The sequence below is a fragment of the Vitis riparia genome, chromosome 4, assembly GCF_004353265.1.
Source record: "Vitis riparia cultivar Riparia Gloire de Montpellier isolate 1030 chromosome 4, EGFV_Vit.rip_1.0, whole genome shotgun sequence".
NCBI lineage: Eukaryota > Viridiplantae > Streptophyta > Magnoliopsida > Vitales > Vitaceae > Vitis > Vitis riparia.
In genome coordinates, this window is record NC_048434.1 from 2,591,426 (window position 1) to 2,615,825 (window position 24,400).

The window sequence follows — 24,400 nt, forward strand, 5'->3', positions numbered from 1 at the left end:
AATTATATTAAAATAAATATATTTTATAAATAATTAAATTATTATATTTTTTATAACTTATTTTATTAAAAATATTTTATTATTATCTATATATTAAAAATTAAATTAAATTAATTTTAAAATTTAAATTTAATTTAATTTTAAAATTAATTTTATATATAATTGGGGTGAGGCAAGGCGGGATGGGGCAATACCTGAACCCGCCGTGGGATTTTTAAAAAAATATCAAACCCGTTCCATTAGGGATGGGGCGAGTACCCGAAAAAACCCGGCCCATTACCATCCCTACTTACCATGAGATTAATATGTAAAAGGGATAAATAAAAAATGTTGATAATATATCTTATCTCATATTTGATTAAACATAAGATATGATAAGTAATAGGTATCATATCCCATCAACCAACCAAACATGGGATAGAATATAATATCCCCTCTATTATTCTATCTCATATTATATCCTGCCAACAAAATATTACCTTATGGAATTTATTTAAATCCAATTTATTTGTTGATATAAATAATCCAAGATATAAATGATGACCATTAATATCAACAATCCAATCACTTGACCCCACCACGAAATAAATGTAAATGAAACAATCCATACAATTTAGACAGGTAAAAATTACAATATCAAATAAATTTATGTCTATATAACATGTAATGTCCATATTTTTCTCACATTTTCTCTCTTATTTTTTTGTACAAAAAAAATTGTAACAAAAGGGATGATTTAACATTTAGACATGACTTATAATTGAATTTACTTCAAGAAGATAAAGTTTACCCTAACTATATATGACACACGAAACACACATTTGAAACTAATGGTTCATGTGTGGAAAGAATATAAGTCTATGTCCAACATTAAAATGATCGTGTAAACACTAACTCTAATTTTCATGTCACCCCCATTTCTGAGTCCAGTATGGCGGCCTATATGATCCCATACATACATCAGTATTTTTCACTAGTTTTCTAGTAATTTTCCCCTGATTTTCTTGACCGAGAAAATAGAAAATCCATGTTCAAACCCCAAGCCAAAGGGCCCCTATTTCAGCTCACAAATCAAGTGCAGTGCTCATGGATTCGTTCAATACCATCTGATATTTTTTTATATTTAAACCCCATTCCCCCCACCTCCACCGTTCACAGACACCCATCATGGAGCTCTCTTTACTCTACATGCTTCCATGGGCCATCCTCTTCACCACTCTTTCTCTTTCATTCCTCATCTACAAGCTCATGATCATCTCCCATGGTACACCCAGAAACCTTCCGTCCGGCAATACCGGTCTGCCCTATATCGGAGAAAGCATCCAGTTCCTCTCCAATGGCAGAAAGGGTCATCCCGAGAAGTTCATTTCTGAGAGAATGTTGAAGTTCTCATCCAAAGTTTTCAAGACCTCACTCTTCGGAGAAACTGCTGCAGTCTTCTGTGGCTCGGCCGGGAACAAGTTCTTGTTCTCCAACGAGAACAAGCTTGTGACCGCATGGTGGCCGAGCTCCGTAAACAAAATCTTCCCTTCCTCTCTGCAAACCTCCTCGCAGGAAGAATCAAAGAAAATGAGAAAGCTGCTTCCGGGCTTTCTCAAACCCGAAGCCCTCCAAAGATATATCAGTATCATGGACGTGATAGCTCAGAGGCACTTTGAGTCCAGCTGGGACAACAAGGAAGAAGTCACAGTCTTCCCGCTAGCCAAGATGTTCACATTCTGGCTGGCTTGTCGCCTGTTTTTGAGCGTAGAAGACCCCGACCATGTCGAAAAGCTTGCAGAGCCCTTCAACGAACTGGCCGCCGGGATCATAGCCCTACCTATTGATTTGCCTGGGACGTCATTTAACAAGGGGATCAAAGCTTCAAACCTAGTTAGAAAGGAGCTTCATGCAATAATCAAGAAGAGGAAGATGAATCTTGCGGACAACAAGGCGTCGACGACGCAGGACATATTGTCACATATGCTTCTCACTTGTGATGAGAATGGAGAGTACATGAATGAAGAGGATATAGCTGATAAAATTCTCGGGTTGCTCGTCGGAGGTCATGACACAGCCAGTGCTACCATTACTTTTATTGTCAAGTTCCTTGCAGAGCTGCCTCATGTTTACGATGAAGTTTTCAAGGGTAAGTCACCCAAAACCCACTATTTTCCCACTGTTAATAGCCTTATTTTTGTGTTTGTTTTCTTTATTTAACGTCTGATATCTCGGATCTTTACTCATCTAGAGATCTGTTCACCATAAATTAGAGATGTGCACCTCCGTCTCTGATATCTCGGATCTTCACTCATCTAGAGATGTTCACTATAAATTAATTAGAAAAAGGCAAGTACAAAATTCTAATTATTCCGATCAAGTCTAAGAAGGCCTAATCACTTAAAAAATGTCTAACAATCAATCATCATTTATACAAACATGACGTCTCGTTGTTTCAATCATTTAGATATTAGTCCATTAGGATTCAAAAGGTTTTTACGACTTTAAAACATATTTGCATATTATAATATAATATATATAATCCTATATCAAAATGGAATGGTCTTAATTATCAGCAGTACCTAGGTAATAAGCTTGTCATGTTTTGCTTAACAGAACAAATGGAGATAGCAAAATCAAAGGCCCCAGGTGAGCTGTTGAATTGGGAGGACATTCCAAAGATGAGGTATTCATGGAATGTAGCATGTGAAGTGATGAGACTGGCACCACCCGTTCAAGGAGCTTTCCGAGAAGCCATGAATGACTTCATCTTCGAGGGTTTCTCCATTCCAAAGGGATGGAAGGTCAGTTACTTCATGTATCACATACACTTCTTCCGTCTTATCTACATGCATATATGCTTGTGAAACAACTCCAATACTTACATGTGTTGTCTTCAATCTTTCGATAATCAGCTGTACTGGAGCACGCACTCGACCCACCGGAATCCGGAACACTTCCCCGAGCCGGAAAAATTCGACCCCTCGAGGTTTGAAGGAAAGGGACCAACCCCTTACACCTATGTGCCTTTCGGAGGAGGACCCAGGATGTGCCCTGGCAAAGAGTATGCTAGATTGGAAGTACTAGTGTTCATGCACAATTTAGTGAGAAGGTTCAAATGGGAGAAGCTGCTGCCAGATGAGAAGATTATAGTAGACCCCATGCCCATTCCTGCAAAAGGCCTTCCCATTCGCCTCCATCCTCACCAACCCTAGACCTATGTTATGAACATCATATCTACTCTCTTCAATGATATTGTAGCATTCAGTATGTGTCTGTATGGCTTCTTTCAATTTTGGTTAATGATCCATGTTCTAATTATTACTACTATAGACTTGCATGCAACTAATAATTAAGCTAACATGGGTTATAAAGCAATCTTGTGAGTTTGCAATGGACTCAATTAATGGTTGAAATAAATGTTGGTCAAGTTCAAACTCTCATTAACTTCTGAGGGCAAGAGTATTATGATTTGATATTAAAAACAATAAGAACTAGAATTTTATGAAGTATTGTGTAGCTCATCTTGAAATATGTACATGCATGATAGGCCTAAATATAAAAAATATGAAAATTGGATATCTGATTAGGTGATTATTTTAGAAAACGGTTTTTTGTTTTTTGACACCCAAAAATAAGAAAACACGTTTGATAATTAACAAAAAATAGAAAAATAGTTTTCTATTTTTTTAAAAATAAAATAAAATATTTAAAAAAAAACATTTTTAGTTGTTTTAAGTTGTTTTCACTTAGGGTAATTTTAAAAAATAATTATAAGAAATATAGAGAATGAATAAAAATAAACACCATATATAAAAATTATTTTTAAGAAGTACTTTAAAATATAAAAAAACAAGTTACATATATTTTAATTTCTCAAACATATTTTTGTTCAACAAAATATAAGAGCATGTTTAGTAACTATTTTCAAAAATAGTTTTGAAAAATAGTTTTATGATGTTTTATAGAATAAAAGTATGCAAGAAACTCAAAATATTTTAACCTGTTTTTAATATTTTAAAATATGTTTTAAAAATAATTTTTATGTTTAGTGTTTTATTTTCAATGATTTTACATATTTGTATAATTATTTTTTAAAACAGTCCTTACAAAATAAGTGAAAACAATAGAAAACAATTAAAAGATATTCTCTAAAGATAACTTATTCTATGTTCTCAAAAATAGAAAAAAAAACTATTTTTAGTTGTTAAACATGTTTTCTTAGTTTTCTTGTTATAAATGAAAAATAAAAAATAATTGTCAAACAGACATTAAGAGATCAATAAAAATTGTTTTTCAAAACAATTGTGAAAAACACTTTTCAATAAAATATTGTCGAGTCAACCCAACTTATAAAATCTTAAATAAAAATTTTTTCCTCATTTTTTAAAAAATAACATCATTTTTGGCATAGTTTTCAAGGATAGCTTTGATAACGTCTAGGCATTGACTATCACATTTAGTAAGTAGTTATGTAAAAAGGAAATAAAGATTTTGAAGTCCATGCACCAAGCAAGGTAGAAGAAGAGTCCAAGAGGAATCCAAAATTAGAAATAATTGAATCACATGACATGTCCAAATTATTCAATAGAAAATAACGAGAGATAGTAGAGATAGGACTTAAATAATTGGAACAAATTCAACATTCATCCACCATGGGAATAAAAAATATGCATAGGAAGGGAAGTTAATTTTGGTACTTTTTCATTTGGTCAATACTCCATAACTATATATTTAAATACAAATAATTTTTATTTTATCTTCCATTCCACTCCTTTCCTACTAGCCAAACAAGTATATATATATATACACTACTTTCCTTGGTGACTAAGCTGCCACATGTGTGTAAACACAACATTAAAATCAAAGAAAGGAATGAGGGAAAATCCCATTTGGACTTAAAGTTGTGATTTGTTGACAAAACTTGAATTTGATAAAATTTTCCTAGATTTGAATTGATTATAATTGTATTTAAGTTAAATTTGTGTCGTATAACTCATTTAATAAATAAATAATTTTTTATATCAATTTATATAATATGAAATTTAATTCAAATTGACATAATAATCATACTATTAACTCGATTATAATCCTAACTTATTTAACCTACATTTGACTCATTTAAAATTTGATTTTGAATGACGAGATCAATTACATCATGAACATATAAGATTAAAAATTTAATCATATTATAAGATTAAAAATTTAATCATATTGAATAAGATTTAACTTGACCAAATTATTAAATCAGACCTAATTTTTTAATAGGTTATATGATGTTTTAACTATTTAATAATTAAATCATATTTAGGTAATCTTCCATATATCTATGATACCCTATTTTTTTATCATATCTTAATGAGAGAGTAATTGACTCAACCTTCAATTAAAATTATTTTTGTCTTCATCTTGTGCTTTGTAATATTTTGTTCTTCCAAAAATCTTTCATTCGGAGTTAGGAGCTCTAATACTAATATGTAGTGCCAATGGAAGCTTTAATGCAAATAAAATTAGATTAATAATACAAAGACAAAATAATTAATATATAAAACATCTTATATTTTCTTACTCCTTATATTCGTACCTGAACCACGAGTTCTTTCACTCCGTTGGATATCTTCTGTGTTTTTTTTTTTTACATTTCTGTTACATTTTTTTTCACATCTTTATCCACCTTATATAGTCTTTATAAACCCACCTCCATTGTATGACTTTTTCCTCGTGATCTAGAATATTTATAAAGATATTCAAAATAATGTTGTTTATTTTATAAGGAAATTTATTATTATAATAGTATATCAATTAAAAAAAATATTAATTTTAATAATTTTTTTTATAAAAATGAGTTTATACTAATTGAAAATTTAGGACACTTTTTGATTGGTAAAAAATAAATAAATAAAAATTAAAAGTGTGTATAAATGAAAATTTGAAGTTATAAATGTTAAAAAATTTTTAATAAAATTTATTGTAAAAATGTAATGTTAGTATAATAAAAAATTTTGACCAAATGGTAAAAAGTTGAAATACAAATTTATGATCAAATCCCTTTTAAGTCAAGAATAAGAAATGTTTTAATAGTTCTTGGGTCATTGTATTTTTTAAAAGTTTTCATACATAGAAAAATTGTTTAGCAAGTTGGCCACATGTCATTGTCTTATTATAAGTAGTTCAGGGATTGGGGAAGATCCAAAGGACAAGGACAAGGACAAGGTCTCATCCAAAGTCTTCAAGGCTAAAGGACAAAAGCATTGCGGATCCATTTTTTGTTGTGTTGCCCGTCCGACAATATCTATTTTTCGAGATTTATTACCGATTTTTTTATTTAATTTCTGTTTAATACCAAAACTTTACATTAATTGCAACGGCCAAAGAGTCGAGGCCTGACCAGCCCATCTAGCGGTCCTAGGCTCCTAGCCCACATGGTTGGGACCATTGTAAGGGTACCATCTCATTGAAAAGGTGGTGGCTGTTTTTTTAAGGTTTCGGAACCCGTCCTGCTACCATGGCCCTATATTTTCTCTCAACAGTGACTTAGGCTATGTTTGGTTTCGGAAAATTTGAGAAAAAATACGAGAGAAAGAAAATACAAAAGAAAAATAGAAGGAAAGAAAAAATGAAGGAAAATAAAAAAATAGATTAAAAGTTGATAAATTATTATTTTTGTTATTTCAAACTCATTTTATTTATTTTAACTCATCAATATAAAGATTAAATAATTTAAAAATACATAAGTTTTTAATTAGTTTTAATTATATTTGATTTTCTTTGATATTTTTCATAGGACAACCAAACATGAGAAAATCATTTTTCTTAACATTTTTTTTTTCCTTTGTACTTTCCGGGAACCAAACATAGCCTTAAAGTAGCTTATGAAGTAATTATACACGAAAAATCCCAACAAAAACATGCAACCAAAATAATATTAATTACAGTATGACACTTAAAATTAGCATTTAGGATTAGATTAAGCAGCTTAAGAGATAAAACGACTTCTGAAAGGTCGAAGAGAGTGTGTGTGATGAAATGCTGGAAGAGAGTATTTTGAACACAACCAAATGCTCTAACAAAGTTCCAAGTAATGTTGCTAGAACCCCAATCTCATGATTAGGACTCTTAAGGCCATTGAAATAAATGAAGAATATGCAGAAAAGAGAAAGGAAGGGAACTTTATGATATAGGAAATGGTGCCTTTTATACAAGGAAATCAAGTAAAGCTGTATTCCATTGATACATCTGAAAGAACATAAACAATACTCTTAAGTTTCAACTGTAATGCTCAGTTGAAAATGATATAAACTAAAACAGCAGCAAGATAACCAGAACAATGGGTACATTTACAGACTTCCACCAGTCTAAGCCTCTATGACTCAAGCATTCTACAATCAAATCGGATGAATAAGACTCCCCTTTCATTCTTTTCTTCTTATTTTTCTAAATCTCAAAACCAGTAACTCAGTTCTGCTATCATTTCTTTGGTCCATCCTTATGATGATCAGATGGATACGTGACAGATGAACTAACTATATATTTTAAGAAAATAGCAAATGGAACACAATTTTGAAACCCTTCAGTACATTAGCTCTCCGAGTATGCCTGCTATTTTGGTGATGGATAGACAACGGTATTTGGAAGATGATGATTAGTCAAAGAATGGAGCTGAAGCTTTCAATGGGATCGGATTCTTCAAGAATGGAGGCTGCTTGGAAGCAGTCTATAGCATCAGCTATTCGTCCATCGTCTCTGTGAGCCATTCCCAGGTAATACCAAGCCATTCGGTTGGTAGGCTCTATCCTCAATGCATCTGAAAGTAGGCTTCTCACAACAGGAAATGCCTTCGAGCCCTTCTTCAACAACAGAGCACCAATCAAGATCTTGCAAGGCACATAACCCGGATCTAGTAAAAGGGCATTGATATAAGCAGCCAAAGCTTCTTGGATTTGTCCATGACCTTCAAACTTAACACCTAGTTCACACAGGAAAATAACTTTTATTATGATGAAAAATGCATTATCTATATTACAGAGGACTCCATTAAAATTGATATTTTTAAAAGTAAATAGCTCATAGTATTAATTAGTTTTTTTTTGGTAAACCAACTTGGTTCCATGTTTATTGCTAATATCCTCTAATCTATGATGACCCATCTGATAATATTTTAAGAATATTTCCTCACATCACTAGATTTAAGATCGTGTTTAACAATTTATTTATTAACATGTACAAATGTACACTAAACAAAAAAAATCCAGATATCATTTAGAATTCTTTCATAGTTTATCATAGTCCTACTGAATTTTAGCTTGTTAAAGGGGTTTTGATCATCCTAAAATTTTGGATTGGTATCTGGCTGGGATCAGGTTTCCTTTATTATTTAGGCTTCATCAAACCTTCTTTGCAGGAAATCTAATATTTCTAATCTGTTCTTACTTCTGTTAAACTTTTTATTTTTTATTTTTATGATTTTTATTTATTTGAGTTTCTAGGTTGAGCTATTAGATGTTTTTTTGTTGGGTTATGGGGCAGCCAATTTCGTCGTTATAAACTGTCTTATTTACATTTTATATTCATGCTTCTAGAAGTTTTTCAGTACCTGTACAGAAAGTTCTTAAGAGTTTATGAATAAGACACATGGCTCAAAAAGATTGAAGTTCAGAGATGAAAATTTTAAGTTTTAGTTAATCAGAAGGTATGATTGCCTAATGCTGGTGTCCCACTTCAGCGTGATACATGAATCAATAAACAAGTGGTAGGAATGCCACATAAGTCCTAGGAAATGTTAACTAATCATTGAGTGCCATATTGCACAAACTTGGAGACACCAGTAGGGAAATAGATGCTAGACTTATGCCAAATATCTCTCCATAAATATCTCCTTGAACCAGATATCTTTCCATAAATATCTCTTGAATGTATGTAGGCATTGCATTCTAATACTAGTATTCCTAACCTAAAAGCAGGGTTAGGGGATTTATCGCGTTGGTGGTAGGTAGGTAGGACTTTCCTGCTATATTGGATTAGTTTGAGGGTGTTGGTTTGACAGAGTTGAGAGCTCACTGATGCACAAGTAGACTAGAGGTATTAAAACTGTCATGGTTAGAGGAAAAGGGCCCCCCACTAGTTTCTAGGGGCACGTACCAGTGCCTGCAAATTTAGTGTATTATTAATGGAAACTACAACTCTCTGAATCCATAGAAGGATATCAATCCATTATTTGCATCGTAATTGGAGACTACTCCCTAGACATCTTAATCGTCAAGGCCCACCATTTGAGACCATCTAAGAATCTCAAGCTCTCTGCTAGTAAGATTTATATTGAGATTCCCATCATATTTTGCAATCCCTCCTCTCAAGCTGCTCTACTCTACCCTCAGACTTGGACACCTCAACACCACAAGGTTGACCTGCTCTGTTACTAAGAAGCCAACATAAATCTTTCAGGAATCATCCAAGGAGGTGAGCATGGAGATACAGAGATCTATTTGGCATGATGTCCCCTAGGTGCTTATATTGTATAGAATTTTTATTGAACATGACACCCAATATTAGTCTGTATGTCATGGGACTTTCATGGTGCCTCAAACATGGTGCTTGCGTATTGGTAACCATCTTGGCAACAATACAAAATTACTGCATCTACAGGCATCACATTTAAGCATGCTAAACCCTGTGACAGCAGGACCAATTATCAAGCATCATATTTATGGTCATGACCCCTAGGAGTTGGACTAATTATTAAGTGCCCCAAAACTCCATGTCACTCAACCACCCCAAAGCCTCATAAGATTGTTCATGTAGTAAACAAAGTTTGAGGTCTTGCCTTCTGCATGCAGTAATTCCACTGAGTATTCTTTCAACTCTCTAGCTTTTCCCAAGCATATCTCTGCATCCCTCCAATGTGAAAGGCTTGAGTATAAAGTCGCAACGCCATACCAGACTTCAAATTCATTGACTCTATCATCATCAACCTATCATAATAAACAGAAAGTTAAAAATGAATTCAGAAGCAATATCTAAGAATCAGGAACAGGCTTTTTCTGCATGGTTTTTAATTTTGCTTATTCAGGAAGGAATTTCAGATAAGGAAATATAAGGGTGCCCCCCCTAAAAATCACCAAGTTATGCATACCAATTGCAATGAAGATAAAAATTAGAAGCAACAAATAATCATCAGGGAACCAGTATAATTCTTATTAAAAGCAAAAAATAATCATCAGGAAACTGCTCTAATAAACGATTTAAATTTTATATATTCCAAGAGCCCTCCTATCTACAAATTCTATTATATAAGCCAAGCCACTTCTATATTGTAAGGAGGGAACCATATGAGGTATTCAGAATAATTAGTATATAATTTGTACATAATTATACTGAGTATATATAAGCCCCACAGGATGTAGTTGAATGGTAGTGTCCAATGGCAATGAATCTAAGGTACTGAGTTCAAGTCTCCTTGATGTTTAAGTGGTGTAAGGTAGCAGGGCAAGCCATATCACCCAGGGCTTGCTTCACCAGAAGTTGAGATAAACGCTTCGTTTTTGCAGTGGATTCCTCATTATCAGGAAAAAAAAGGTACATCCATGTCACTATGTGTAACTAGTATATATATAGAACAAATGCAAGGAATATAGGATTAATAAAAGTACTTATCAATCTTTCTACATAAAATATATGTATGATGACCCGCTTTATTTCCTATTTAGGTTTTTTCCAAAAGCACACCTTATAACTCTACTTATTTGTGGGGAAGTTAAGTATTAAATATTTAATGCAGGATTTTCAAAATCCAGTAACTGAGTAACATAATTGGGGATTAGGGCAAGGGTCTGTTGTCCCTTAGATTTGAGATAGGTTAGGTCATTGGAGTAGAATACCATACCTTTTAGATTTAGGATAGGTTAGGTCTGTAGAGTAGAATTATGTTTTGGTGCCATTTGAATGGTTAAATTAAGGTTTGATTTTTAACAAACAGCAAAACAGTGTGAAATGATAAGGACATTCAAGGGAGGAGAAGAAGAAAAACACAGACAAAGGGGCTAAAAAACTTAACAATAAATCCTAGCTTTTGAACCAAACAATCCTAACCATCAACTAAAACATGACCACAAGAAACCCTCTTTACATGTTCTCTGTTATAGTATCACTGTATCACAAATAATACTGGTACGGTAATGCAAATAGTGACACAGTAATTCACTACTGTGGCCTTTTATATATATATATATATATATACACAGACATAAAACAGGAAATTCACCTTGTTACCAATGTATTTACCCAAATGCTGGCAAAGCAAACCCTGGATGATATTGGCCCACCCCTCGATTCTGTATCACTTAAATACTGGATAGGCTCAAACTCAGGAGCTCTGTTTCATTTCCAAAGGGCACAATTGATGAGCTGCATCCCAAGGAGCTATGCAGAGCTTTGTTTTAGGTTCTGTATGGGGGGATATTTTCTTCTCTAACCAATCTATCTATGCCATAGAACTATTTCATTAATAACTTGAGAACAAAGTATTACACAGCACAGCCCAGGTATCCACCATTCATGGTAAGCCACGAGCATTGAAGCAGTTAACAACATAAAATTACCCCAATGTCCAGCTATACCCTAAAAATTCATAAATTTCCATTTCTCATGAATATCCTATCAATTACAAGCAATATAAGATATTTTATAGTGGTATAATTCCTCCTAACACATTTCAAGATTATGATGTGTTATCATTCTGACACCACTTGTTTTAATGAAATTAGATGGATGGTAACGTGTCTGGATAAAAATTCAGATGCACCTTATTCCTCCCAAAAAAAGGAATGCAGTCCACACAGAATCTAACCTGATGAACACTTGGGCGAGGACCAAGCGATTTCCTTTGGGCTTGAGCCAATGCAAGGAGGGAACAAAAAGTTTCAATAGCATCCATGGGTAATGACTCAGAGATCTTCAATTTTGCTTTCAGTCTAAGTAGTGGTCCTTGCTCCCATTTTGTAGTCACATTCAAAGCAGCATCAGTTACTGCTTCAGCCTCTGAAAATCTTTGTTGAGCAGACAAAATCATAACAAGCAATCTCCAACCTTTCGATATGGACCCACCTGTTGCATCAATGAACCGCTTTGCATAACGCAAGGCAACATTCAAATTCCGGTGCTCTGCATATTGAACTCCCAACTCAAAAATCAAATCTAAATTGTCACGCTCAAAAGGAACTGCCTCATTCAATTTCTTCAATGCTTCAGACTGAAGACGGGCCCTCTCAGCATCTGATAAAGAAGCTTTTGACTGTTTTGCTAGACAAAGACCCAACATGCGAAGACCCACACCCTTAAAATGGTGATCTGTTCCCTGAGTATTACTGATTGCTCTCTGAGCATAACCCACTCCTTCAGCTGCAAGAAGGGAATCCTCACTGCAAATCTTGGCAGCCAATAACAATGCCATGAGGTCATCTGGTCTTTCATGTTTGTGTAGGGACTTCCTTAACAGATTCAGGGAAGTACTATTTTGTCCAGCTCCACTGTAACAAAGAGCCAATGTTATCCAGCGGTCAACACGATGAAATACCCCAGGCATGACCTCCTCAAGTTGCTTTGCTAAAACAGAGGTTTGGCTGCACAGAGAGAGTGCAAATGTAAGGTGCTCCATAACTGATGGATCCCATTTGGTCTTACCAAGGTAAATTTTTTTCATAAGAATCATCAAAAGTAGGATTGCCTCCTCCAGATTATTTCTTGGCACATATGAACCATCCATCTGAACAGCTAAACTGGGTGGTGCAGCCTCTACTCCACTGTAGAGCAAGAACACTGCAAACCCTTTTTGAATCCTTGCACAGCAGTCGTTATCAAGATTCCATTGACTTAGCAGTGCACGTCTATAAGCAGACATCGCTTCATGATAGCAACCAGCCTGCTTCCAAAGCTCTGGAAACAGCTCTACAGCTTGGCTTACTGTCTCTTGCAACTTACTGTCCACTTGCACATTGGGTATGCCATGATGGAATATCCTCTCCACAGCATCAAGCACACTTTTACATTCATGAGCAGCCTCTGCACCGAGCAAGAAAAGATGCCTTTAGGTACTCATATTAGGAGAACAAAAAAATAAAAAAGAAAAAAAGGAAAAAACTAAAATTGACAGGTGAATCTTCTAAGAACTATCAAATTAATTATTAGAGCAGCTTTGTACCAGTTAACCGTCCAAGCTTTTGAAGAGACTTGGCCTTCAAGTATATTGCTTCCAGCACTAGGCCAGCGGCATGCTGTGAGACTGTGATAAGTGATTCAATGCGAGAGCGTCCCTTCCTAGGATGTAACCTTTCAGAAAAAGAAGGTTGCAACCGCTGTATAGCAGCTTGAAGATCAATACCATCAAAAACACGAAGAGCGCCTTCCACATTGCCTCTTTGATACTCCAACCTCCCAAGAAGAGCTCTTGCTTCCTGTAAATTTTTACACAAATGAAACCATGAGGCGTCACATCTGATATATGCTTCTGATATTATAGGCAGCATAAAAGTTACATCAGTGGATTCCATTTTTATGTCAATAAGGATAATTACATGAGGTTGGTTCATTCAAAAAGCTTCCTGCAATCATATCCATTGAAACAGAAGGGCAAATTTATGAAGCAGACCAGCCCACAGAGTCTTATTTGATTATCAACACAAAGAACATTCCGATTGTTAATTGAAAAATTGATATAAAAGCAATATTCCATGAAGGAAAAAGAATAAATAAGCAAAATGGGAAGCTCAATGTGAGAGCTAATGCGGTTGTTGAAGTTAGACTCTGACTAGATGTGAGAACCTGCAGATAGGATAGGGCAATACATGAAAAATGACAGAAATTCAAAAGCCTAAGATGATTTTGTAATGTGTTACAAAACCAGTGACTTCACAAGCAAGGAGTGGTACAATTCAAGTGAAAGGTAAAGGTCATGTGAAGAAACCATCAACTGGGGTAACAAGAAAAGAGCCATAACCTTATGATCCAAGAGGAAGAATGAACCTTGATATTTTTTATCCCAAAAGGCCAGCATTATGTTTAGTTCAATTAAATGAGGCACTTAGGAGGAACAATCATGGATGATAATCTTTTATATATAACCTAGCATCAAAAGAATTCATCTTGGCTCCCATCACATTGTCAGACACCATAAACACCATGCATTTCAAATACACCAGATACCAAACATCTACAGGACAGTTCAATGCACCGTCTATTCAAAACCTGTAGTTACAAATGATTATGCAGTGACAAAATGTTGTAAATATTATCAGTCCTTTATAGTTCAGAACAATTTTTATTACTTGATATGAGATATAAACCAAATTTTTTCACATTTAACTCCTTAGTGTCAACTACTTTGATTTCTCTAACAAGATTTTAAGAACTCTAAAAGAAACTCAGCAGTACAACCCCAATATTCAACCATTCCTTGACCTTGTAGAAACAAGTAAATAACAAAAACCTCTGAGAATAGGTAAGTTACCCATTGATGGCCTAACAATAAACCCAATTCCCAACTGACTACAACAAACAAAACATTTCTGTATTTTTATTTCATCAATTGTGTGACTAATTACACAAGAAACCTATGGGCAAGTGATAGAAATGTGTAAAGAAAAGTGGGAATGCAGAGAAGAAGCAACCTCAAAATTGAGTGATAGCCCCTCCCTTAGTGAAGATTCAGCCTCTTCAATATTTCCCTCGTCGAGTTTGGCCTCGACTTCAGTAGTTTTCATACAAAGCCCATTTACGCGAACCTCACCAACACTCAGTTCCCCTTCGGAATCTGTAGTCGATCGACTCCTCAGCATCTGCACCATCTCTGCACCCACCAGCTTTCTTCATAAATTTCAATTCCGCTCCCAAAACCTATACCAATTCAAATCAGAAACAACACCCATCATACTTCGAATCGTATTCTGCAATTTCCCAACAAACCCCACCAACCAGAAAATAAAAAACAGACATAACAAATCCGTATGCAACATAAAACGTGAGATCTGGGCGGACCAAACGATGGGATCACATCACGCAGACGAACACCCAGCAAATATATGTGGATAACAAAAACAATAACAATAGCAAAATGGTGGCATTGGGAACGATACCTCAATTTAATGCCAAGGGTTTCCACAAGAATTGTGAGATTTGGAGAAGAAAAGTGGGAAATGGGGTGATTTGTAAACCCGCGATGAAACAGCTGTTATTTTTGTGGGACATTAAATGCTCATATTCTTTATGGTAGTAGTAAGGCGTAGGGAGTTGTAGTGCAAGACTTGCAGTTGAGAAATTGAGAAATTGAGAAATTGACTTTCCCCACTACTCTCTGCTCGGTCCATTTGGGTTTTGGTTAGGTCGTAATAGAATTCCATTAATGATAAATCCAATATTTGATTGTATGCCATGGACTTTCCCAAGGGCTACTTCCTCATTTCTGATCGATTTCCATCTATTGGGTATGAGAGTGTAAGTCAAACCCGTTTGATAGTGATTCTTAAAAATGCTTTTAATATTTTTAATATTTAAAATTTTTCATCAATATTACATTATTGATGAAAAATTTTCTCTAATGAATCTTACATTATTGGCTATATCTCACATCAATCAAGCTCGAATTGGATGGTATCCCTACCTTCCACCATTTTCTTTAAAGACCATTGGGCCATTGGTTGGAAATATGTAAGAAAAACATGTGACCTTCTTCAACAAGCTAAAAATTTTGCCTTATATACTCAAATTAAATTAATTATGAATAGATAAGAAATTAAATATTTATAATAAATTTAAGTTGTGATTAACCAAAATTCACCACATGCCATAAAATACATAATGAAATATTATATGTGTGATAAAATAAAGATTATAATGTAAAAATAACATCCTTAAATTAAATTATTACGTATGTCACATGAGCCTCACACAAAAGGACAACAAGTCGTCTTCAATTTAAGTAAAGAAATATAATTTTTGATAATTAAAATGTAATTGTTAGAATAAATAAAATAATAATTTGTTTGATAATTGAAAAAATAATTATTAAGTCTTGTTAAGAAATAAATTGAAGACTATCAAATGTATATATATGTAGTTTAGATCTTAACAATGAATTTAAATTGTTTATTCCTTTAATCAAACTCTACATTTCATGAAGTGACTTCTTCAAAGAATCCAACTATCTTATTAGCTTTACTAGGGGAAAAGAAGGACATGGTTGAGCAAGTGGTACCACATGCAATCATTTTTCAAGAAACATCTTCAAGAATGAGCTAGCATGCATCTTACCACTAAGAAGTGTTGACAACTTCCTTGTAAGAAGATGGTATAGTAGTGGTAGAAGAATAAACTAAAAACATCTTGGGTTTAGAATGATATAATTTTGGAACGTGTAAGCATAGAGTGATGATTGCTAGGAGAGAGATGTAATGGAATTGTGACAATTGGTAACTTAAGACGGTTATCAATGGAAAAAAGAATTGTTGAAACAGTTGGATGATTCAGAGATAAATGGGATGCAACAAATGTAACACAAGAGATCGGACGGAAATATTAAGGGTAAGGTTGAGTATACAGGAGTGAATTGTGAATGAGATGATGATTGTGATGAGGCAAAATAAAAATCAGATTCATGGAATCTGACATGACGAGATGTATATTTGACTAATGTTAATATCAAGATAAATAAAACATTTGTATTTAAAACTTAAGCCGAAAAACAACAATGAGTGAAACACATCTATAGTTTATGAGAGTTAAAAAGGTCTAATAAGAGGAAAGTAAGAAGAACCAAAGACATGAATAATGGAGTAATTTGGCAATCAATGACATAAACATTCAAAAGGGGATTTTTGTACAAGACATATGGGCAAATGATTGATAAAATACATAGCAAATTGATAGGCATAAGGCCAATATTTGAGAGACATAGAAACATGAGTAAGAAGACTTAGGCCATCCTCAACTACATGTCTCTTTTTACATTCAGTCCTTTCATTTTGTTCAAAAATTGAAGGACAAGAGAGACAATGAAGAATACCAAAATGAGATAAGAAAGTAGAGAGATGACGATATTCCTCTCCCCGATCAGATTGAAAAGTGAGGATTTTAGTGCTAAATTGAGTTTCAACCATTCTTTTGAATTAAATGAAGTATTTGGTAGTCTCATCTTTAGAATTTAAAAAATATATCCAAGAAAAGTGAGTGCAATCATCAAGGAAAAGTAAAAAATATTTAACTCCATTAACCGAGTTAACAAGTGAAGATCCCCAAAGATTTGAGTGCGCTAATTCAAATGGTTTTTGTGAAACCAAGGTTTGGTTATTCTCAATTTTGATGATAACAATATAAGGTTTGGAACTAATGATTATATTTCAAGTGTGATTAAGTAAGAAAATTTTCAAAGTGGCAATCACAAAGACAAAATCAAGTCAAAGAGCAATCAATAAGAAAAAAAAAAACCTCAAAGAGAAATATTTTTCAAGACTTAAGCTTCATAGGATCTCTTTATAAGGTTGTTGGTGCACTAGTCTTTTAATGTATTACATTTTTTACTTATACACCAAAATCATCTAAGAGTTATTTTGTTTTAAATATTTTTAGATTGGATGATTTCACATTTTCAATTAAAACCTTGTATTAAATATCATTCCAAACTTGTTTAAAATGTTTTCAGTTGAAAAAAATGGTTGTTAAGCCAAAAACGGTTCAACTGGTTGAACTGGATTAGGAACCTGTTGACCTGTTCAGCTCAATCGGTTGAGGGGTACAAAAACCATATCTCTCTTCCAAAATGCTTATTCAATCGGTCAAGGTTGAACCTTAACTGGTTAAGGTCCAGTCGAGGGACGGTCGAGGTCCAATGGCCACCTGTCAAATATTAAATGCTAACGACTAGTCAACTAGTCGAACTGAAGCTCGATCGGACAAATCTTCAACGGCTAGTTTGACATTTTTCCTCTATAAAAAGACTTCAATCTTTATTGTTTTAAAAACTTAACCTTTTTAAATATTTCTTAAATATATTTGAGCCTTATGAGAGTATTTTTAGTACACCATTGTTCTAAAACTTGCATATCATTAGTACACCTTTCAATCTTAGTTTTTTTTTTTGTACATTTGAGCTTAAAGTTTTGTATTAGGATTTTGTGAGAATATTTCCTATCTTTATTTGTAAATCTTTGAAAAGAAAAGTCTAAGTGTGATGTATCACTTAGGGAGTCTCAAGTGTGGGATATCACTTGAGAGGTTGTTCAAGAGTGAAGTATCTTTTGAAAATTGTAAAGGGTGCTTAGAGCTAGAAGTCCAAGATAGTATATTATAACCATAATCTCATTGTATTGCTTGAAGGTTTGGTTTGGAAGCCATGAATTAGTGGAACCTCAAGCTTGGAATTGAAGTTAGAGAAGAGTGAGTGTAGACCGGGTTGCACCAAACCATTATAAAAATCTTGTGTTTGCATTCCCCCTTCCATACTCTTTTACTTAATATGCAATTGTTTTTATATTGTTTTATTATATATTTGCATATAATTGTATTTTCCATTCACATAATTTAAATTTTCAAAAAGAGACCATCACCCTATTCACCTCCCCTCTAAGGTGATTATCATAGGTTAGATTAGCTTAATTTTTCTAACAGTTTTATCGCATAAGAAGAATATTGAACAAAAGGAAGTTTATGGCTCTTGGCCAATTGACATGAGACACAAAAATCACAACAACATATTGTAGGTAGAGAACAAGCACTAAGGATTTTATTTATAGAAGGCAAAGTAGGGTGACCTAACCTATTGTGCCATAATAATACATTATTAGTAGGAAAATGAGTTACATTGGAAGAAAAACAAGATACCCTAGAGTTAGTAGTACTACTTTGGATACTCTTTTGTGGAAAAGAACAGGCACTAAGGATTTTATTTACAAAAGGCAAAGTAGGGTGACCTAACCTATTGTGCCATAATAATACATTATTAGTAGGAAAAGGAGTTACATTGGAAGAAAAACAAGATACCCTAGAGTTAGTAGTACTACTTTGGATACTATTTTGTGGAAAAGAACAGGCACTAAGGATTTTATTTACAAAAGGCAAGGTAGGGTGACCTAACCTATTGTGCCATAATAATACATTATTAGTAGGAAGATGAGTTACATTGGAAAAAAAACAAGATACCCTAGAGTTAGTAGTACTACTTTGGATACTTTTTTTGTGGAAACTTGTAAAGACTATGATTAGTTGGTCCTTGGAGAAGAACCTTCTTTGAAGATAGGTTCTTCACTACAAAAAATAATGGATAAACTTAAGGAAAACATTATTATCAGTATATAATTTTTAAACACTAATTAAATTGGTAGAAATCAAGGGAACATGAAGAACATTGTTAAGGTGAAAAGAATAAGAAGTAGATTGTAAAGAAGTTGAACCAATATTTAGAATGGGTAGTTCTTTACCATTTCCAACAACCTTGTTTGGACTCACAAATGGATTAGATGATGTGTAGCCTTACAATCTATCTACCACACAACATCACCAAGTATAAACGAAGTTGTGAAGTTAGTGAAGTAAGCAGTGGGATTGGACTGAGTAGTTTGGTAATTGTGATCAAATTGATGGTAACAATTAAGTACAATATGACCAAATTTGCCACATACCTGACATTGTGGCTTATTCATGTAATCACCACCAAAATTTTGGAAATGAGACTTTGACATTCCTCTACCACTAGAATATTTTGTTTGATTATAGAAATTTTGATTAAGGCCTTTGCCACCATGACCCCATCCAAAATTATCAGAGTTGTTTATCAAACCTTGATTGGTGTGTGGTGGGTGATTGGAATTGCCATAAGAGTTGTTTTGATATGGCTTCTGATTTTTTTTTACTAAAATTGTTCAGGACATTTGCCATATTTGCCTAAATTAAAGAAATCTCTTGTGTTGAAGTTTGCCACTCCAAGCAACTTTCATAGGCCAACAAGGGAGTATTGATATCATCAAGATTGGGTATATTTGTGCAAGAAATGATAGAGACAACAAATGAATTGTATTCATGTCCTAAACCTCCAAGAATATACAAAATCTGATCTTGTTTGGTAACAGATTCTCCAATTGCAGAGAGATTATCAACGATCTTCTTGATTTTGAACAAATATTAGGACATTGATTGTCCACCTCTCTTTGTAGTTTGAAGTTGTAATCCCGGTTACATAATTCTAGCCTTTGATGCATTTAGTATCACAGAGGGACATGGATAAAGACCATCAATAAGGAATTTGAGGCCGTTTGCGATAATGACACTCATTGGTTGTGTTCGATCAAGCCAATTGCACGGTTAGGGCTTGATTCAACGATGGAAGTGGCAAAGCGTGATATTGAGAAGTTGAGGATTAAACTCCTACTGTGGTTGAGGATGAAGCTGTTAACGCCATTGTTAGAGAGGTGAGATTTTTAACAACAGGTGTGGTTGATCTAAGTCTGCTCTAATACCATTAAAGACACATAGTAAAGTATTTATCTATTTCACTTACATTTTTTTTTTTTCTGTATCTGAATTGTTATGAGATTACTGGTTTTTCCCAAAGATAATACATGAAATTTTCTTAGTTTCTTTGAATTAGATATCTTAAGAAGGAAATGGAACCCTTGATCTGTATTCTCCTATAGCCCAGAGGCACATACTCCTGCTTCACCAAAGATTAAAATCATGAATTAGGGTTTTGTAGCTAAGCAGGACTACTATGACTACATGGAGAGTTTGGCCATGTTGAACATTACTTTCTTGGGACATGAAAGATAGCTCTCCCCCAACCTCCATCTTCTCGCTTTGATCCGAGCAGAAAACTGCAACCTTTTCTAACAGTTGCAGAATTGTAATATGTCTTCCCTGCAGCTGCTAGCCCACTCAGTGCAAACCAGGTACCATAAGTGAAGCAAACTCCCAGCTCCCATACCATGAGCCATCCGGCATTTGAACATTTTCAAGGTAATGGATTGCCTTGGCAATGAAAGCTTCTATGTCTTTGTCACGATGTCCAGGGTATAACTTCTTGAACAATACTAGAGACTGGATTGCTGATGAAGTGCATTCTGCATACTCATGTTCAATAACAACATCCGCAAAACACTCTGTAGGATTATGAAGCTGGAAAGAGAAGATGTAGAGCCCTCATTAATTCATTTATGGACAGGCAGAGTATGTGCATGCTTATCATGTTCAGCTTGATAGCATCTAGGTAATATAACCTCCAACCATTTTGATGCACTTGCTGGCTCCCAAACTGCTAAACCCCCATTTTTACTCTGCAGGCAGAAAAGGAGAGCTTAGCTCAATGAACCACAGAGATCAAGTGATTTAGTAGAAATCGGTAGTTCAAAGAACCACGATAATTCTTACTTGAAATGAGAGGAGGATATTGACAGCATCATACAATCGCTGCGGTTGCAATTGTTGGCCAACAATTTCTGGTGGAAGAAGTGGCAGCAATAGACAACACTGTCCAGAGGAAAAAAATTCATTCTAAGCTCCATGATTTTAGATCATAAGGGAAAATGCTATGCATTTTGGAATTTATGAGCCAAGACCATTCCAACCAGACACATGGAGAACTGCTTCTCATTTTGAATCGTTTTCAGGGAAAATCAATTACCCTGAGCCCTTCTGCAGTGCAATCTGAGACTTGCCAACCGTGATCTTGATGAGATAAAGTCCATAATCCTCTGGAAATGTGGTGAAACATGCTTGGGAAGTCACCAGATGGGTTGTCTTGAACCTTCAAGTTTTCAAGGACGAAGTAAAATATTTAAGCTAAAAACAAACTCATAAATCCAATTACATGCTTTTGAAGGCTGGGTCTAACCTGCATTTTCATGCCATCTTCAGCCACCCAGATATAATCAGGGATCCTAGCAAGATGATACTTGAAATGGTCACCATTTGGATCCCCTCCACCCAACAGGCCAGCATGCATAGCACCTTTTCCACGCATCCAATGGTGATGTATTGACTGTTGTCATCTTCATAATGGATGTGCTTCATTGTTGTCTGAAGACCCTCTCTCTGAGTTTATGTAAAGGGCCAGTGCATAAGCAACGGCTCCATCATTATGTAAAGACTATCCCACAGCAAGTCCTGTATTAGGGGGTGAGGGTAGTACAAATCCTCCTGCAACACAATCACATGTGTTTTAGGCAATACTCTTACAAAAGCCCTTTTTAGAACACATTGGCATACGTACGACAAACCTTTGCGCATAAGTAGCGAACGCCTTTCCAGTTAATTTCATGATAAGGTTGAACATGAAGCTCTACCCTCAGTTGCAGAACATCTGTTATTGGACAGACAAATCTCTTCCCATATAAATATGGCATTGGCATGTACACCAACAGACAGTAGCACCACATCTTTGCTGTGTTGCACATAATTGAAGACACATGATGTGATGATTTAGACAAAACTTATATATAATTGAAGAGACGTGGATTTCAGGACTGCATCAATTCAGTTGTCCATACCTGGATGCATAGATAGAAATGAAGGAAGCATCCAAAACTCTGGGGGCATTGGATTGTTGCCTGACCAATCAAACACACCAAGTATCTGCAACAAAAGAAACACCCTTATATTTACTTAGAACTTAGGTTATGGGAATGTGGAGTAGAGTTTTAAGTCCAAAGCTGAGCATACCGAGAGCCATGTCTTTCCCCAAGTGGGTATTCTGGTTACACCTCCGGGGTCAAGGATCCATTTCTGGGCTCTTGCCACTGCATTGTCTTGGCCACCATTAGGCCCTTCCCCCAGCAAGTGCATACATATGTAGTTAAGTGTTGTGCAGAACATGGTACTATGCCCCTCTACGTGTAGTCCCCACCCACCATCTTGGTTCTGCAAAGTGAATTGAAGCTCATTACCTGGTAAATCAACAAATTATATAGGGAAAAAGTGATGGAGAAAATGAGTATGTTGGCACCTGGTGATTGTATATGTACAGGAGAATCTCCCTCTGATGTTGAGATGGAAAGTGTATTGAGATGCCCAGTTATATATAGACACATGACCTACATTTAGCATGAGTTTGAAACTTAGGAAATGAGTAGATTCCAAGAATTGAATGAAATGAGAGCGATGGAGACAAACCAGCGGAGGAAGGAAGAACAAATAATGGCCAGTATTCTCAGCAGGCCAGTGGCCATCACTGGCCTGCAGGGTTAAGTAGAAGCGGATGGCCCTTCTCAATGTGGCAGTGGCTGCTTCATGGGTTACTTCCTCATTCTCACCATCTTCACTGGTAGAATAGTTTGCTGGAAATTATTCTCCTTCAGTAACTGCAGGGGTTTTTGGAAATCACAAAATACATGGAGGCCAGTCAGGAACCAAGCCAAAATATATCGTCTATCAACCAAACCATGACTGTACCAAATTCTTCTTTTCCTTCATTTGTTTTTCTGAGAAACCAAATATTACCTGGATGTGGAGAAGAGCATCAGAACTGGGCTTGACATGAAAGTCGTTGTCATGGAAATGTTGGCGAGCAATCTCAACCTGGTGAAGCTCCTGAGAGTTGGCGTAGTTGGGATCAAATTCCCAGGTCTGGCGTCCAACAAAGTTGTTGGTGGAGTATAGGTAGGGGTCATCACCTTGTGCAATCTTCAACCTCCACATTCTCTCTTTCTCAGTTAGCCTAACTGGACCTGATCATATTTGAGAACCTAAAATGATTTTAACCTTTTTTCTACGTTTTCTTAAAATGTTTTCAATCTATTTTCTATTCTATATTTTTAAACCATATTTTAAAAATAACTGTTGCATATAATACTTTATTTTTAATTATTTTTCAAATATCTATAATTAAAATATATTCTTTGAAAACATTATTATTATTATTATTATTATTTTCAAAAACCGAAAACAATTTTCTATTTTCATACATGTTTTTTTATTTTTTTATTATTTTATTTTGGAGAATAAAAAACTGTTTACAAAATAGTTCCCATACAAACCCTAAAAGCCTACATGATTTAGAAAAAAGAAAAGGAAAGACGTGGTAATATTGTTTTTGTAAAATGAAATGGCCACACTTGGTGTGTTTCATCCTCAGAAGAATAGAGTAGGGACAAATTGGGAACAAGTCAACTTTGCCGACTCAAAAGAGGAACGAAAGCAAACAATAAATCTTGGTAAGCCCAGTACCTTTCATTAACATGAATCAAAGCTTGAATTGGTTGGTATCCCTACCAACAGGCAACAGTTCCAGATTTTCACCACCTTATCTAAGATCTGTTGGGTCATCGGTTGGAAATATGACAAACTTGTCTACTTCCATCCCCATTTCATCGAATCCTCTTCTTTTTAAGGGTCTTCCTACAGTACCCCAAAACCACTTTTCAATACGGCACCCAACCGCAAATAACCCCTGCCA

General features: G+C 34.8%; 2 protein-coding genes and 1 pseudogene across 3 annotated transcripts; 1 reads left to right on the forward strand and 2 right to left on the reverse strand.

Moving 5' to 3' along the window:
* The first annotated feature begins 1,089 nt into the window (after positions 1-1,089).
* On the forward strand, positions 1,090-3,309 carry LOC117913383 (beta-amyrin 28-monooxygenase-like). Its single transcript, XM_034828347.1, has 3 exons — positions 1,090-2,128; positions 2,596-2,783; positions 2,895-3,309. Exons 1-3 carry the CDS (start codon positions 1,168-1,170, stop codon positions 3,192-3,194), a joined length of 1,449 nt encoding a protein of 482 aa, XP_034684238.1. The 5' UTR covers positions 1,090-1,167; the 3' UTR covers positions 3,195-3,309.
* Positions 3,310-7,134: 3,825 nt separating this feature from the next.
* Positions 7,135-15,364, reverse strand: LOC117912927 (protein NPG1-like). 2 transcript variants are annotated; one of them, XM_034827734.1, is made up of 6 exons: positions 15,102-15,364; positions 14,637-14,862; positions 13,172-13,424; positions 11,822-13,032; positions 9,800-9,947; positions 7,135-7,945 (listed from the first exon to the last, which is right to left on the reverse strand). In XM_034827734.1, the coding sequence occupies exons 2-6, from the start codon at positions 14,811-14,813 to the stop codon at positions 7,626-7,628; spliced, it is 2,109 nt and encodes a 702-aa protein (XP_034683625.1). In that variant the 5' UTR covers positions 14,814-14,862; positions 15,102-15,364; the 3' UTR covers positions 7,135-7,625. The 2 variants fall into 2 exon arrangements, with proteins under 2 accessions (XP_034683625.1, XP_034683626.1); XM_034827735.1 differs by lacking the exon at positions 15,102-15,364 and adding an exon at positions 14,960-15,049.
* Positions 15,365-20,011: 4,647 nt separating this feature from the next.
* Positions 20,012-24,306, reverse strand: LOC117913077 (annotated as a pseudogene).
* Between the last annotated feature and the right edge of the window lie 94 nt (positions 24,307-24,400).

What these genes read in the sequence shown, in the direction of transcription:
- LOC117913383 (XM_034828347.1), top strand. Translation starts at nt 1,168, where the DNA reads ATGGAGCTCTCTTTACTCTACATGCTTCCATGGGCCATCCTCTTCACC. An exon ending in TTACGATGAAGTTTTCAAGG is followed by an intron (nt 2,129 to 2,595) that starts GTAAGTCACCCA and finishes TTTGCTTAACAG; the next exon opens with AACAAATGGAGATAGCAAAA. An exon ending in CCATTCCAAAGGGATGGAAG is followed by an intron (nt 2,784 to 2,894) that starts GTCAGTTACTTC and finishes TTCGATAATCAG; the next exon opens with CTGTACTGGAGCACGCACTC.
- LOC117912927 (XM_034827734.1), bottom strand. Translation starts at nt 14,813, where the DNA reads ATGGTGCAGATGCTGAGGAGTCGATCGACTACAGATTCCGAAGGGGAA. An exon ending in CTCGCCCAAGTGTTCATCAG is followed by an intron (nt 9,948 to 11,821) that starts GTTAGATTCTGT and finishes TTATTATGATAG; the next exon opens with GTTGATGATGATAGAGTCAA. An exon ending in GGAATTACTGCATGCAGAAG is followed by an intron (nt 7,946 to 9,799) that starts GCAAGACCTCAA and finishes TGTGTGAACTAG; the next exon opens with GTGTTAAGTTTGAAGGTCAT.